Source organism: Artemia franciscana, chromosome 18 (genome assembly GCF_032884065.1).
Source record: "Artemia franciscana chromosome 18, ASM3288406v1, whole genome shotgun sequence".
Taxonomy (NCBI): domain Eukaryota; kingdom Metazoa; phylum Arthropoda; class Branchiopoda; order Anostraca; family Artemiidae; genus Artemia; species Artemia franciscana.
Window position 1 is genome coordinate 11,987,107 of NC_088880.1, and position 17,596 is coordinate 12,004,702.

At 34.7% G+C, this 17,596-nt stretch overlaps 2 protein-coding genes across 5 annotated transcripts in view; both read right to left on the reverse strand.

Annotated features, from left to right (window-relative positions):
* The window catches only part of LOC136038619 (receptor-type tyrosine-protein phosphatase R-like), a 55,493-nt gene extending 51,218 nt beyond the window's left edge, over positions 1 to 4,275 (reverse strand). The window contains exon 1 of one of the 4 annotated variants that reach the window (XM_065721848.1): positions 4,193 to 4,263. The gene's annotated coding sequence lies outside the window, so the exon portion shown is untranslated. Of the gene's footprint in view, positions 1 to 4,166 lie in introns of all 4 variants that reach the window. The other 3 variants (XM_065721847.1, XM_065721849.1, XM_065721846.1) reach the window with 3 other exon arrangements.
* Positions 4,276 to 12,351: 8,076 nt separating this feature from the next.
* On the reverse strand, positions 12,352 to 17,481 carry LOC136038623 (ropporin-1-like). The gene is made up of 3 exons (XM_065721856.1): positions 17,142 to 17,481; positions 15,634 to 15,816; positions 12,352 to 13,269 (listed from the first exon to the last, which is right to left on the reverse strand). The coding sequence occupies exons 1-3, from the start codon at positions 17,379 to 17,381 to the stop codon at positions 13,030 to 13,032; spliced, it is 663 nt and encodes a 220-aa protein (XP_065577928.1). The 5' UTR covers positions 17,382 to 17,481; the 3' UTR covers positions 12,352 to 13,029.
* Positions 17,482 to 17,596: the final 115 nt, after the last annotated feature.

A 17,596-nucleotide genomic window follows, 5' to 3' on the forward strand; every position in this document is an offset into this window, starting at 1 on the left:
TATGAGCTATTATTTAATAATACCCATTATGATAATGATGATGAAAAGGTAAAGTTATTTGCAACTCTTTCCTCAAACAAGCTAACATAAAAAAAATAACAGCACCACCATCCCAACCACAGTAAACCCATTATATCAGCCTTACCCAGGATCAGAGTATATAACCTGTCCACTCTCAATTCATGAACTGAATAATGTAATACAGCATATCAGGACTAGGAGTACAAGTAGCTAAAATACCATACACCCTACACAGATAAAAAATCTCAACCCTTCTTATAAACAGGACCTCCTAAATTGCTATAATAATGCAATGGCCTACATCCACATTACCCAATATTCAGAAATATTCATCCCTCCTACCAATATTAAGGAAAAATAAACCAAAATGTGACCCTGAGTCTTATGGGCCTATAACAATTACTCCTGTGCTGGGAAAAGTAATGGAGAAAATGATTTACCATCAACTCCTTTGGTTTGTTGAGAAGAAAAAATATGATACCTGATACTCAAACTGGTTTCAGGAAACATCACTCACCACTCCTCAACTGCTGTTTTTATATTGTTAACAAATGCAATATATGAATCCCTATCTAAAAACAATGTCCAAGTTGCTGCATTCCTAGACTTTGAAGGGGCATACGACAATGTAAACCACCAGATCCTTTAAGCTAAACTTGCAAGTCTTGGATTACCCCCCCCCCCCCCAAGCTAGTATCCTTTATAAAAATTTCCATAGAAAATATAAGTTTCATTGTTTGTGTAGGCTCAGTCTCCTCACCCAACACCACAATAGTTTAAGGTTTTCCACAGGGTGCAGTCCTGAGCTGCCTCCTCTTCTTTCTATTTCTCTGGGACATGAACCTCCCTCATACCAATTTGCAATATGCTGATGATCTGGTATTGTGGGCAAATGGCAAAACCTTAGAAATTGCACATTCAAAGTTGCAAAAGTCACTTTTCCAATTTGAATTTTTTTTCAAAATTCTGATTTGTCCATTGCACCCACCAAGTGGAAAATCATCCAATTCCACCATAAGCATATAATGTTAATGCAAGACTACATAATAATTATTCCAGAGGACAATCAAATTAATTACCTAGGTCCCATACTTGACCAAAAGCTTAGTTTCCATCTTCACATTACAAACATAAAAAAATTGCTATAATAAAATAAGAACAATAAAAAGACTACTATTCACACTTTGAGGTTGTAGTGAGCAAACTTTACTCCAATTAATCACATGTAAGACTCCATATTGATTATGGGCTCATTGTTTATGGTGCTTGTGCAAAGATCCTAATCCAAAAACATGAAATAATACAAAATGATATAATCTCTTGCATAATTGGACTTAGGAACCAACCAGTAGTAAGTTTCTGCTTACTGAGAGTGGATTATCGGCAATAAATGAAAGGTGAATATTTATTTTGATAAATTATCTGACAAAAATTGAAGCCAATAGCTCACACACCCTGCATAGCTAATTAAGAAAATCCATCCATGTATAGAAGCATTGCAAATGAATATGCTAGTACCCAGAAAAAATTCCTAGTGCCAGTAAAGCCTATTGCACCTACATTCCCCTAAACACCCCATGGAGTTGGTCAATCCCCAAAATAAACACTCATTTCTCAAAGTGGACTAAAGAACTTACTCACAATGCTTTTATACCAAAAAAATTTGCTAAATGTAATAAAATTACATATAAAAGGCATTTCCAATTTTTGTTGATGGATCCAAAATGAATGAGAAGGAGGCAAGTGGAGCTTTTCTCCCACCCCTGAATATAACAATGGGTGAAAGAATGCATGAAAATGAGTCTATAATATCTGCAGAGTGAAATGTCATACTCATGGCATTACACCACTTTGTGAATAATCAACCTTTGATTGCTAATTAACAAAATATTACAGTTTATTCTGACTCTTTGTCGAGCCTAAAGCTACTGTCATCAGCTTCTCAGTATAAGATGGATATAGACACATTTCACTGTCTTTGCATTATTGATAACCTTGCTTCAAGAGGCATAAGAACCTTGTAAAAATCAGGTGGATGAAACTGCAAAAAAATGCTTTAAATATTGATGGGCTAAGTGGGAGACCAATCCTCATTATAGACTTATACCACTGGAGATTATCAGAGGTATCTTAAATAAGAGTAATTCAATTTTATCACCCTTTCCTAATAAGCACCTTTTCTAAAATTTATTGTAGAATTTGGTTTGGCTCAAATGGGCTAAATTTTCAGACATTTTCATATCAGTTCCCTAATTCAAATGGCTCAGTTTCTTCTTCCCATCTTTGCAGGTATTGTAATTAAAAAAATGAAACAATTGACTATTGCCTATTTGAATGTAATATGCTGATGTCTGCACAGTATATCCTGCAATAAAAACTGTTAAAGTGCTTCAAACACCACAAAATCTCACTATCAGCTAAGAGTCTATCTGACTATATCTGCAAACAAAGCTCAGAACTCAAAGTTTATCTTCTTACACCTCAACTCCTAGAATTAAAAGATTTACTGAAAAAAAAATCTGAGTTGATTCAAGATAAATAAGAAGCAGCCAATTCAGGAGGTCTGTTCATCTAACAGAGTGAATCAAAAGGAAAAGGGCTGAATTGCCTTGATTGAAAAGCCCTTGTTTGCTGGAACAGAAGAAGAGCCTCTCCTAGCATTGTTCCCAGTTATTGGGCCTAATTTAAGAACTTACTGTCATCAGCTGAGACTTTCTACCTAAACCAGAATATCTACTTATTTCTAGATGCAGTTTCTGTTGACTCTGTAGATATTTCTAAACAAAGGCTAGAAGCTGAGCAGTCCTTGAAGGAGTGAAAACTTGACTGGGAGGCTAACTGCATCCATCTGCAGCTGGTGAATAAACAACAGGTAAACAACTTATCAATAGGTAACAGGTAAAAAACTGTGGAGATTTGACTGGGATCCACCAAAATCTAATCAACCACGTATGCAACTGTCATCACAAGGGGTGATTCAACAGGATCAAAAGTCTTTATTTCACTCCAAGCTGTGATTTAAGGCAATAATCTACCCTGGATTATTACAAAGAAAAATCATTAGATCTGCTTTAAATGCAATTTAACTTAGCCTGGGTGGAAAATCATATAGGCTAAAGATGCATTAAGTGGAATGTTTAGATTCTATGTAGGCCTATGCCAAGCTAAGTAATAGAAAAACTTAGTAGACTTTAATAGGTATGACCCTCTACTACCTGCAGGGAAGTTCCTAGGGTTGGTGGCACTTGGGGCAAAATTAGGCTAATTAATACCGTATCTCCTCTCTTAACTCAAATAAAAATGATAAAACTAGCCACAGCCCCCCCCCCTGTATACTTAGCCACTGAACTCAGGGTAGCTATGGCCTGCTTGCCCCCTTTTTTGAATAGCCCTGGGTAGCCTACTTGGATATTTTCTAATCTTAGAGATACATTCTGAATAAAAAAACTTGTTTCCTAAATTAGCTGATTACTAGACTAGTTAAGATTGGATGACTATAATCTTAGAAAACTTCTGGTTTTCCAACATTTGAATTTAGACCAAAATTATCCCTAAGGCCTAGCTTAGGCTATTTCAATACAATTATTCTGTTTTAAAACCCATGACTTATTTTATATCTATCTGAGGTTCACTAGCCTATGTCTATGATTGAATATGTTGTTTTAACTTTAAGATCCTCTGTCCAGAATTTTGAATATGGAAAGCATTTTTCAACATTAGGCTCAAGCTTTAAATGCTAATCAAGCTAGAATAGTCATATTTTAATTAATAAGATTCTGACACATTAAATAGTGAAACAATCCACTTTCTAGGTGGTACAGTAAAGATTCTACAATAATTTCACTGCTAAAGAGGCAATTAGCCTAGCTGTCTGACTAGGCCTATTAGGAATCTTAGCCTTTTAGGACAAAATCTGAAGTTCTATGACAAAACATGGCAGAAAACACCACTTTGTGGCTGCAAGATCTTTTAGTTAATTACAGAGGATATTACAATTCTCTGTCAAATAGATTTCCCAACATTTAATCACCATACTGGGTTAGTCCAAGTAGGTCTAGTGATGCTGATCTGTTTCATGGCCTTTTTCTTAGCACTATTCTTCACAATCACTTGATAAAAAAAAAAATTTAATAAGTTACTTATACCCACACATTTAACACTGGCTACCTACTAATTGTAGCCACAGTTTATTAATTTAAGCCTCATTATTTGTCCCTTGCACGTCAAAAATGGTCATATATTTTCTTCCATTTCTTCATTGTTACACGGATAAAAGCAAATGTTTAAAAATTACTCCTTAAAATCGACAAAAAAGAAGATGCCACTAAATTACGTGGTGGTATGTTGATTGAACTCTGCTTGCCAATAAGATGCCTTTCGGTTCAATCCCAGCTGCTGCACGGCCAGGGTTCTATGGGGATTGTAGAGTTGTTCTACTGATAAGCCATATTTTTTAAAAAGAGGGGGAGAATCATAAATGGAACAAAGAAGGTTATTAAAACCGACTTATGAAACTGGGTTGCCGAATTCTAAACTGCACAACAACAAAATTTATAAGCCCAACCGATGAAAATTTTACAAGCCAAACAAAATGAATTTTTTTTCCCATAATTATCTACAATGCGAATCTGAATTGAAAGTGATCGCTAATGGATTACAGAGGACATTATAACATAAAATTAGTAGGGGTAGAATTGTTAAATAAATGAAATTAACAGAAACTACTGTGAATTAATAACTTATAGAATATATTCGTAACTACTAAACAAAACGGCCGACAGATCATATTGTATTAAACATGGATGGAAAATAACAACAAAACAAACCCACTTTTGCAACTTAATTATTTGCAATTTAATATAAAAACATGATAATATCACAGTAAGAGTACAGTTCATTTCCTTCTTTCATTTAAATCAGACAATTTTGTGTAAGTGGGTCCATAGGACCAATTTATGCTTCTATTCATACAAATTGGTAATTTGTGTATAATAACAATTCAAACATGATGCCAAATATTTATGTCTCTACTCAAGCAGTAGATGATGGTTATGCAGAAAAAAAAAAAGACATAGAAACGTCTATCGACCCACTTTGGTCATCTAGGTGCAAAACATCCACCTCTCTACAAAAAAGCCGGTTGGAGTAGGGGTAGCCGAACGAAGCAAGGGATATTTTAGCCCCAAATAATGTATATTGAAAATCTTTGCATGATTCCAGCTCACTCAAGATGCAGAATACTTACCCTTTGCAAAGAAGTGTAGAGCAAGATGGGACAGTGGGTCACATCAGTTTTCCAATCACACATTATTATAAATCTTTCTTGGAGTGTATTTCAAATAAGCTGCAAATTCTTTACCTTTTTCTAAAAGAGTTACAACTGGGAGATGTAGACGAGACCTAATAATGCCAATTAAATTTGTGGTATTCCTCAAACTTATTCTTCATACCTATATTTTAGCAAAAATTTGATAGGGAGAGGATTAACAAGGGTAAAGGGAGAGAGTAAATGGGGTGATTTGTGCCAATGGTTTATTTTTGAACCGATTCCCTACTTACCAAACTTTTGCACCAGATTAGCACTTGGCTTGTGTTTGTATATTCGCCATCTGAATTGTTTTTATTTTCCAGATTCACTCTTTACTAGGCTGTGGAAGGTGCTACAACCAAAGCTTTCACTGATATACAACGCAGTAATGAAGTTGTCAGATCATAGGGAATTTCGAAATGGTGTATGTAAATGAAAAAAATAAATTACAAAAGATCGATGTTCGTCAGCTTTTTCAGGATGGTTAACGCACTTTAAACGAAATTATTTCTTTCTTAGTTCAAAAGTAGGGCTTCTTGTTACGAACAAACCTCATCTGATCAAAATCTTGAAATAGTCATTTTGTTCAGTTTAGTGAAAGATCTGAAAATAATTTCATTGACAACCCCCATACCTTCTCAAGACCAGACCCTTATTTGCACTTTACTGAAAAAAATTACTGTGGATTGTCTGTTTAGTATAAATATACTGATATATATATATTCCTAAAAGTTTTAATAATTTTTAATTTATTAAAGTTAAAAAAGGTAAAACATTTAAACATATTTTGCTTATTTAAATCGTGCAATAAATAACCGGGTCAAACTGAAAACGAGAAGAGAATTAACATGAGGAGGCCTGACAATCCCCATACCTTGTCAATACAAGAATTCAATTTGCATTTTACTGAAAACAAAATATATTCAAAATGTTTTCACTTTGTTTTTACCTGTTTAAAATATTTTTACTAGATATATCAAGGGGGAAGTCCTCACATTTGCACTCCAATTACAGCGCGAGTGTTTTTCCCTTTTTAAGAGTAACAATAGATTGAAGACTAGCAGCCATTCTGTCAAGACCACTCGTTTTCCTAGCGCCTCAAGTCAAAATTTTGAGACCGCTACTTTGTTCAGCATAGTAGAGCGTTCCAGCAACGATGCCTTTAGGGATATTAGGTATGTCAAACTCCACAATTTTGAAACTGGCCCTTTATACTTTCAAACTAGTTGTTGCTCTTGAAACAAATCAAAAGGCATTTTGTTAAATGGTCGCCAATATGATAACTCAGCAATACATCAAAAACGACCGGGGGTATTAAGCTGAAACTTTTGGGCATACTACTATTACTACACCTATTTTTGCAATTTCAATGAATAAAAATAGTGTAATTACATCCCGGTTCTCAAATAGCATAGATAGAATCCTTTGGAGTGATATTAAGTTTTATTTTTCAGGTCAACTTCAGAAGCCATAAAATTAGATTAAAAAATAACATTTGTATTAGGATTAAAAATTGTTGAAAAAGTTTCTCCTACATACAAATAGAAACCCATACTATAGCGTCTTATAGAAGAAAACTGAAAAACATGATGAAACAAAGGTATGGCGGAATAATTTCAGATAGTCCCTTTTGATGTGCAGTAAAAATCTCCACTTCACCTCAAAGACTGTAGTCTCAGACTCAAGAAGATTAAAAAATAATTCGTTTTTACCCCAAGTGACAATATTTTGCAGTTTTTTAAATATTATATCATGCGTATCGATCTGATCAGGATTCCACTTTCTAAACAAAAAAAAATGTGAAGGATAGACCATTAACAGTTTTTCGCAATAAACTGAAATCGGCGGCATAGGAAAATGATAAAAACAGGGCCAATTGAAGTTCTCCTCTCAGAACCACATTATAATTTCAAGCTAAAGAGGTCGAACATTCAGGATACACTAAAATAAAAAAGAACTTGAATTTGAGTATAATCTGGTTTTCTGGCTTCCACATAGCCTCTCTACTTCATGCGAAAGAGTAAAAAAAAATCATGTTAAAGGAATAAAGAAAAAAATCTACAACATTTTAAACGATCAACCAACTCCAAGAACCTGCAAAAAATTAACAAATTTGTCTGCGAGGGTCCATTGGCCTAATTTATGCCTCTGTTCATACAGATTGATAATCTTTGTATAATGGAAATTCTAACAAGATGCCATACTTCTACGTTTCTACTCAAAAACTAGGTGATGAGGCTGTAGAGGGGGGAGATTTTAAAAAAGACATTAAATCCACTTTGGTCTTTTGGGTGTAAAACATCCACCTCTCTACTTTAAAGCTTTTTACTGATATACAAACCAGCAATGAAGCGGTGTTGCAGCGTGTCAAATGTTCAGGACATACTAAAATGAAAAAGAACTAGATTTTGAGGATAGTCTGATTTTCTGGTTTCCAAATAACTTTTCTACTTCATGCAAAAAAGAAAAAAAAATCGTGTTGAAGGAATAAAGAAAAATCTACAATATTTTACAGGATTAACCAACTCCAAAAAACCTGTAATAAATTGACAGAACTTTTTTTCCTGTTTCAAATGGTCCAATCAGACTAGTTCAAAATAGTTGCCACTGGGAGGAATATGGAGGGATCTAATAATACCATTTGAATTTTTTGCGTGATTCTGCTCCAAGAGATGCGATCCGACAAGGAGAGGGGAGATGAGACGGGCTAGCTTTCTGCTTCTGGCTAATCTTTTCAACGATTTGTGACTACCTTTGCTTTTGCGCGGAGTCAAGACACAGCTCATATTTATGCAGCCATTATCTAGTTGTTTTCCTTTTCCTTCTAAAAATCAAATTTCATTACGATCCGATCATCTATTCGTAAGATAAAAATACCCCAGTTTTCACGTTTTCCAAGAATTCCGCTTTCCCCCTCCAACTCCCCCGCATGTCACAGGATCTGGTCGGAATTTGAAATTAGAACTTTAAAGCACAAGATCCTTCTAAATATCAAATTTCATTAAGATCTGGTCACCCTTTCTTAAGTTACAAATACCTCAATTTTCAAAATTACCCCCCACCCCCAATTCCACTAAAGAGAGCAGAACTGGTAGAGTTATCTCAGTCAAGTATCTTAGACAGGTTTCTATTCTTCCCATCCAGTTTCATCCTGATCTCACCGCTTTAAGTATTTTCTAAGATTTCCGGTCCCCCAAACTGCCCCCCCCCCCAATGCTTGATCCGGTTGAGATTTAAAATAAGATATCCGAGTTACGAGGTACTTATAAATATGAAGTTTCATGAAGATCCGATCACTCCTTCGTAAGTTAAAAATACGTCATTTTTTCTTATTTTTCTGAAGGATCCGTTCCAATTATGTAAATCACGTATGCAAGACTTCTGCTTATTTTTCCAACCAAGTTTCATCCCAATCCCTCCAATCTAAGCGTTTTCCATCATTTTAGGTTTCTCCACCTCAAACTTCCCCCAATGTCACCAGATCCAGTTAGGATTTAAAATAAAAGCTTTGAGACACGATATCCTTCTAAATATCAAATTTCATGGAGATACAATCATCCGTTCGTAAGTTAAAAATACCTCATTTTTTCTAATTTTTCAGAATTAAACCCCCCCCCCCAACTACCCCAAAGAGAGCGGATCCGTTCTGGTTATGTCAATCATGTATCTAGGACTCGCGTTTTTTTCCCACCAAGTTTCATCGCGATCCCTCCACTCTAAGTGTTTTCCAAGTTTTAGGTTTCCCCCTCCCAACTCCCACCAGATCCGGTCGGATTTAAAATAAGAGCTCTGAGCCACGATATCCTTCTAAATATCAAATTTCATTGGAATCCGATCACCCGTTCGTAAGTTAAAAATACCTATTTTTTTTTTTTCAGAAACACCCCCCCCCCCCAAATACCCCAAAGAGAGCGGATCCGTTCCGTTTATGTCAATCATCTATCTAGGACTTGTGTTTATTTTCCCACCATGTTTCATCCCGATCCCTCCACTCTAAGTGTTTTCCAAGTTTTGGGTTTCCCCCTCCCAACTCCCCACCCCCGTCACCAGATCCGGTCGGGATTTAAAATAAGAGCTCTAAGACACGGTATCCTTCTAAACATCAAATTTCATTGAGATCCAAACACCCGTTCGTAAGTTGAAAATACCTCATTTTTTCTATTTTTTCCGAATTAACCGGCCCCCACTCTCCCCCCCCCCGGTTTGTCAAATCGGGAAAACGACTATTTCTAATTTAATCTGGTCCGGCCCCTGATATGCTTGCCATATTTCATCGTCCTAGCTTACCTGGAATTGCCTAAAGTAGCAAAACCGGGACTTTAGGTTTCCCCCCTCCAACGCCCCCCTATGTCATCAGATCCGGTCGGGATTTAAAATAAGAGCTCTGAGACACAATATCATTCCAAACATCCAATTTCATTAAGATCCAATTACCCACTCATAAGTTAAAAATACTTCATTTTTTCTATTTTTTTGCGAATTAACCGGCCCCCCACTCCCCCCTAGATGGTCAAACCGGGAAAAAGATTTTTTCTAATTTAATCTGGTCCGGTCCCTGATACGCTCGCCAAATTTCATCGTCCTAGCTTACCTGGAAGTGCCTAAAGTAGCAAAACCGGGACCGACAGACCGACAGAATTGGCGATTGTTATATGTCACTTGGTTAATACCAAGTGCCATAAAAATCGGTAGAAAATTGTTTAGAAAAGTTACATAGGAATCATTTAGTAGCTGAGTGATGCAAGAATAGGCTTAAAAATTGATGTTAAGAATACTAAGTTGCTAAAACTGGAATGAGGGAAAGTGAAAAGGTGATGTTGGGTGACGAGAAGATCGATCAAGTGGACAGCTTCACTTACTAAGGTAGTATTATTAATGAAGATGGTGAGTGCAGTGAAGATGTTAAAAGCAGAATAGCCAAGGCCCAGGGTGGTTTTTCACAGTCGAAAAAGCTTGAAAGAATAGCAAGATAGGTCTGAAACCAAGATTAGAACACTGGAAGCTACTGTGTTGACAGTGGTAAAGTAGGGTTCTAAGATGTGGATGCTCCGAAAAAAGGAGGAAGATTTGCTAGATATTTTCTAGATAATTTGCCAATAGATTCACTTAGGTACTCGACTTAATGACCGTATTTCAATTAGTAAGCTCCGCGAAAAATTTGGTTCCATTCTGCTTTCTACGGCTATAACAAAAAAAAAAGGTTCTGGAGGCTAGGGCAATTTCTGTAGATGAAGGATGACCGATTGCCAAAGATTACCCTTCTCGGTCAACCGTTTAGAGACAAAGAGAAACAACGTGTTCCCTTATGGGGCGGGAGGATGTCGTAAGAAAAGATTTAAGAGAAATGGAAACTTCTTGTGAGAGTGTAAATAGGGAGGCTTCAGATAGATTGGAATGGAAGAGGAGCGTGCGTTGCTCTGTGTAGCAACAAGCCTCAGAAGGCTTGTTGCTGCAGAGAGTTGTTAGTAGTAGGAGCAGCTTAGTTTTGTTATTTGGCAATGTTCTATGAAGTAGAATACTGGTTACACCTTGGGCATAGGACAAACATTTCAGGCACAATGCTAAGTGACTCATGATCAAGGGGAGAATCCTATTCATTGAAAGGCCCTAAGCTAGTTTATGGTAACCTGTGATGCAAGTGTATAAACTCTTCTCTATTCCCCAGACTTATTCTAAAGTTGTTGACATAACTTCAATTTTGATGGTATTTTTAACTCTTATGCGATGAAATATAGAACTTAAAAAAAATCTATATTCAAAGGCCATCTGCAAAACATTTATATTCACTGACCCGTTAAAGAGCTAAATAAGTTTTCGCAACATAGTAAAATTGCCATTGCGGCGGAAAAGCAAGTGTCCACTTTCAGAGATAAATTTAAAAACCGTTTTCTACAAAACAAGTTTTTCAAAAAAAAAGTAAAGAGCTCCATTAACCTAAAAACGAGCAGAAATAATCTTCCAAATGATCTTCCAAGCGTAAAGCTACCACAAATCACTATCAATAAGTAAATGAAACTTAAAACGAACAGAAATTACAATAAATAGCCGAGTCAAACACAAAATGGGCAAAAACGAAGATGATTAGGGCTGATAACCCCAACGCCTTATCAAGATCAAAACATAGTTTGCGCTTTATTGAAGAAAAAAACAAGCAAAACAAATGACCATGGATTGTCAGTTTAATCAACATATAATGATATTTTTTCCTTAAAGCTTTGATAATTTTTTTTATTTAATAAAGTAAAAAGTGAAACATTTAAAAGGTATTTTATTTTCGAATGAGCCCTTTCCGAATACTCGCCAAACAACTTTTTCGATACTAAGTGTCCTGTTCTAAAAAAAAAAAAAAAAATGTCCCCATCGATGTTTACTTAGGCAAGACTATTGCATTGCCTATGAAGCGCATAATTGTGATCCTAAACCAAAAAGTTACTACTCGTTTATGCACAAGAGAGCTACTCATTTCACAAGAGAGCAAAATAATTTTTCAAGCATTTTGTAGGACAGTTTTGTTTTATCCTCCTAGGGGGGAAACAAGAATTTCATTTAAGACAGAATGGCCAAATAACACTAGTCAGCTACTACTCCCAACAACAACTCACTGCAGCACTAAGCCACCTGGAGCCAGCACAGCTACACACACTCCTCCTCATTCCAATCTATTCGAAACATCCCTCTTAACACCCTCACAAAGTTTTCATTAGGGTACAAACGGAATGTTCGGCCAAATATCTTTATGAACATATTTATTTACGTTACATTCTATCAATCCTTTCCCCAACTAAAAATAACTTTGGCGGTTTACCATAAGAAAACAAAATCTTTCATGTACTTATAGACACTGTTGGTTGCAATTTTGTTTAGTAATTTCATGATTTTAGCAGCAATTTATCAATTTTCTTGAAAAGAAGTCTGTAAAATCACGTTGACTTCAAAGAAGAATAGTCACATTAAAAAAAAAAAAAAAAAAAAAAAAAAAAAAAAAAAAAAAAAAAAAAAAAAAAAAAAAAAAAAAACATGACGAGACCTGACCTTGAAGTCGGATTTTAAAAAGGGGGCTAGAGAATTATATATAGTTGAAAGACCTTGTATTAACAATAAAAAAAAAATGCAGTAAAATTATATTGGGAAATTTGAGCTTATTGAGGTACCCTTTGGGCAGACTGTAAAAGTACTGGTCTATTTTGGGAACCAATGGGAAGCAAGGAAACAATGGCTTGTTGATCGTTTGAATTTTATCTTTCAAAGCGTATGCATTCTGATGCAGCATGAATCCTAATTTGAATCCATGTACTTGAGGTGATTCATGGGTATAAGCATAGAATGGGTATAAGAAAGAAGGAAATATGTCGAGAAAAAAAAAATTGAAGAGTGAAAAATGCAAAGTGAAAATGGTTCTAGATAAAATCCTCCTAAATAGATGTAGGGGCTTTTAAGAACTGGTGAAAAACACTAATAAGGGTATTTCAGCATTTTGAAAGTGTTCCATAAATAAGGTTAATAGCACTAATAGTGCTAAATCAGAATCCTGTGATATTTTTTCTTTTGATATTGATATGTGTGTTAAAAGAACGCCTGGTTACAGATTCAACGGGCTACTGGTTTAGAAGAAAACGGAGGCATAGTCTCTTTTAAACATCTTAGAATCCTTATAACTTTTATTAAACAAGATAATATGGGAATGAGTAAAAGAAAAGAAGCTACTGGAATTTAGGACAAAGAGAGCTTCTAAGGTTTTGTACCCCTATCAGTCCATTTTGAAGCTTAGAAACGTTATCAATGTAACTGATTACGTTATTAACTAATGATTGTGATATATCTCCATCAACACTGACTAGATAAAGATACATCTCCTTAAAAAGTTGAGCTGGCACCATAGACATATACTCGTCAGAGTTGGATGCAACTAAGCAAAGAACCTCCATAGTGTCTTTCAGCGTCTGAAAAAAAGCTCAAGTAATATAACAGAGAATAAAGGAAATTTACAAGTACTTACAAGTACAAGTACAAGCGCAGCATTTATTTCGATCGCTTTTTGCTATCATCACTCTAAAAATTTTTCAGCCTTTTCATTTTCTTTGGTAACACATGATATTTCAAGTTCAAACATCACATTATTTCATTATTATCCAAAAGTCTCCATCTGCTACATTTGTCCACATTTTTCTTTATTGCTACTAATAAATAAGTCAGCCTTGACAATAAAGTTAATTCTAAAAAAAAGCCGAACAAAAATTTTTTCAAAGAAAAGTAAAGTAACCCATAGTAAAACTTAAGAAGAACAGATATAAAGTCCTATGAAGTGTCTCCTAAATGTAGAATGCAAAAGATATTATTCTGAAAACCTAGATTCACACAGTGTGATTTAACTGATTTTGACCTGTCAAAAATTCCATGAAAGTTCAATCTTCATACCCTAGCTGTTCTTGAAGTATTTCATTCATACACCCAATTGAAAACTTGGATGCAAATAGTATATTTTTATTTATTTCAATATTCTCCTCAAGATTTCCTGAAATTTAGATTAAATACCCTTGCTGTTCCTGTGATATTTCACCATCCATCTTGATAGTCTGAATGCACATGGTATCTTTTTATTTAGTTCAACATCCCCCTTAATATTCCTCAGAAACGTCAACTAAATACCAGTAGCCGTTCCTGAGATATTGCAGATAGACGTTTTTGACAATTAAATAAAAAGAACAATTTTTTTTACTGAAAGTAAGGAGCGACAATAAAACTTAAAACGAGCAGAAATTATTCCGTAAATGAAAGGGGCTGTTCCCTCCTCAATGCCTCGGTCGTTACGCTAAAGTTTGACTTTTTGTCACGTCTCCACTTAAAAAAAAAACTTCAGGCATTTCTTGAAAGTTTCAACTTGATAACCTACGCCTTTTTGTAGACCCGGGATCAAATACCATACCTCTTCGCCAAACCTATACGTAAACAATGGGCAACTTGCATTACTTACAGGCTTTACCCTGGGTGCTGGTGGGGATCATGTCATCTCTAGAGGCATAGTTATTTGACCTTTAGACTGTTTTGAACAAAATGATTTTCTCCAAATCTCTATCGGAAGTGTTTGGGGGAAAGTGACTGGCTGCCCTCATATCACTTTTCACCATCCCCCTCTATATTCCTTAAGCTTCATCTTAATACCCTTAGCCATTTTGGACCATACCAAGATTAAACATTCTCTCCTTTTTGAAAGATAAATCTAGTGTGTGTACAATGGGCAAATTGCATAATTTACAAAACTTGTCCCAAGAGCTGTGAGAAGGCATGTCATCCAAAGAGGAATAATTATTTGACCTTTAGAGTGTCTATCGCAGCTATTGTAATATTGTAATAAGATGTATTTGGGGGAAGACTGCCAGCTAAGAAGGGCATGGGAGGGGATTTGGTTGCCCTCCGATTACTTTTGACTCTTAGATATAAAGGTCTAAAGTCTTCAAACATTACTACTTCTAAGGATGACTGTCCAAATTTCTAGAAAAAAACTTTTTTTGACTAGTCTAATCAAAATTTCGCAATCACAGCAGAGCTCAAATTTTATTATTGCTTTGTTCGTCTTTTTTGCTGTCAATTTGAATGCAATTTCCGGTATTAACCATTTTGTAATCTAATTTTATTTTTCAAAAAAGTCACTATTGATCGTAAGGACACATTTTTTGTCAACAGAAACCTGCAAGAACACACAATTCAGTCATAAAGTTAATGAACGAAACCACATGAAAACAAATGATATTTCATATAAACAAATTATCTTCTTTTTTCTGGAAAATTTATGGCAAAGTAACTTTTATCAGCTTGTTACCGCTACCTACATTACTTTTGACGTGCTACTTATCACCAGAATACACATATTTTTTTCTTATTTCTCATTATTTCTTTTTAGATTCAATTTTTTATATACTATCTAAAGATAAAATTTTTATTACACAATATTTACTTAAAATCAAATCATGTTTCTATTATCCGGTAGCTGTTAGCTAAGCTACTCAAGGTAGAAAATTAAAATTTATGCACAGCACTTTGATACCGTAAGTGGATATAAGCGATAAGTTTGAAAAACAGTAATTGAAAAAAGAACTGAAATGTAATGTGGTGATAGAAATAATGCGAAGTCCCAAGGTCCAGTCTTGTTATTTGTAAAGATCAGATGCCCGAACAAGCAGAAGGAGCTAATAAAAACTTGACTTCACCAATACAGTTTTGAGCCGAAAATATTTTCCTTCAATATTTATGGAATAGAAAATAAAGATACTAAATTTAATTTCAACCATAGATAGGGAATGAATTACATTTCCAAGTCTCCCTGCCATAAGAGTAGCTAGTTTTGGCCAAAAAATGGTGCCATCCCTGTCCTTTGCTGATATTCCAAAATCTCCAACTTCCAAAAGGTCGTTAAGTGACGCTAAGTCAAGCCCTAGTACTTCCCAAATATTAGCCAAGTCACTCATTTTTATTTCGTTTGAGCTACCAACCTAGAAAAAAATTGTTTGAATTAAATTAGTCTTTCAAACTAATAACAGTCTATGCAGATATTAGAGCCAGCATTTTTTTTTGGGAATTTGTAGCTTAATAAATTGCAAAACAATAAAATTATCATTTGCTTTTTGCTTGCTTTTTTATGATCAGTAATTTTGGTCATCGCATGTGCTTGAAAATAAACAGTACTTAGAACAAATGTGACATCAGCATCACCCTTGCTGATCCTGCTTTTCAGTATAAAGGGCATAAGTGATTTGAGAAGTATTGAGTATGTTAGTAAGCTTCAGATAACAACAAATTAAACTGAGAAACTGAAGTTGACTTGAAATCAAATATGTATAGAGATTGTTCAAGATAACATTATTTGGTGTCTACTATATTCTAAAGTATATGGACTTGCCTAAGTTGCCTTAACTTCCCTTAACTACAAGGTGAGCCTAACACCCTCACATTATCTGACGTCATTATCGTGTCTGAAATACGGATATTATTTAACCTTGTACATCCAAAATTACTTGAAAATTTTCCAGCTGAAAAATATCAGCGTATTTTTTTATTTTGGAAGGAAGCAACGGCTATTTAATTTGAAGAGTGTCAGTTTCTTAATATTCAAAATAGATATTTGTGTATTTGGAGATGGTTGTTGCATCCAGCACACTCCTTAAAGTCGGTACCTAGGTTGATTAGTTTTTCTCCTTCTTCTGAAGGAATGAAACAGTGTTTTACAATCAAATAAAATAAATTTCGATATCTAGAAGTAAAATAAATTAACTATAGGGAACAAGCCTATCCATAAGCTTCTATATTTCATTCAAGTAAATTTTTCAAGTAGAAATAAAAATGAAAATATATGCATAAAAATATTGCTTGAACAAACAAATGAAAAATAAAATAAAACAAGCTGCTGACTCATTTGAAAATTTATGAAAAATCATTTTTTTACAGCTAAACTAAAGGACAAATTGGAGCCATGCTTGAAGTTTTTCAGATATTGGGGTTTCAGGTCTAAACTTAAGTCAGGATAATGTTTTAGCTAAGGAAATAGGCAAACATTGTCTTCTAGAATTAAGAAAAACCTCAATAAATGACGATAAAACTACTCTTAAGATTCAAGGGGTGAAATACAAAGTATATTTAAAAACACGCTTTAATTAAGAAAGAGAAAAAAACTTCCAGAATTGCTTTTATTCAAAGATGTATTAACGGCATGCCACCGAGGCTGCTAGACGACGAGGCTACTCGTCTGATAAATATGGATTTGAAAAAAAGTAATGTCTTAAATATTCCTTTTATGGGAAAATAATTAGCTCGAACTTACATATTCATGAATCAGCCTTATCAATTGGATGGTGATTAAATCTTGGTCGTCATTTCCATCACACTTTCTTCTCGCAGGTGGTTTTCTTCCTGTAGCTAAGGCATCAAAATAGAGATAGGACCATTTCAAAATATCTTTTGGCTGTGTTTTTATAGCAGCCTTTGCATACTCCTTTAGAAGGTCTTGTAATCCAGAAGGAATATGAAAATCTTTATTTTTATGCATGGCACTTATAGGCATTGTTTAATAAAACGATTACCATGGCAACTCTAAAATTCCGCTATTTAAAAAATTGTATCCATGAACACATTTAAAATTTTGCGGCATTTTTTTATTATTTATTTTATTGGGAGAAAACTCAGAAGTATGTTTAAAATTCATTGAAAAAGGAAATAAACCTTGACATAGCCTGTGAAACCAACACATAACAATTTGTTTTAGAAATGTAGAGATCG

Bases quoted from the DNA above. Each gene is read 5' to 3' on its own strand.
- LOC136038623 (XM_065721856.1), bottom strand. From the start codon at position 17,381: ATGCCTATAAGTGCCATGCATAAAAATAAAGATTTTCATATTCCTTCT. The intron at 15,817-17,141 runs GTAAGTTCGAGC...ATTTTTTTCTAG, and splicing joins TAAGGCTGATTCATGAATAT to GTTGGTAGCTCAAACGAAAT. The intron at 13,270-15,633 runs GTAATTCATTCC...GCTTTTTTTCAG, and splicing joins TGGCAGGGAGACTTGGAAAT to ACGCTGAAAGACACTATGGA.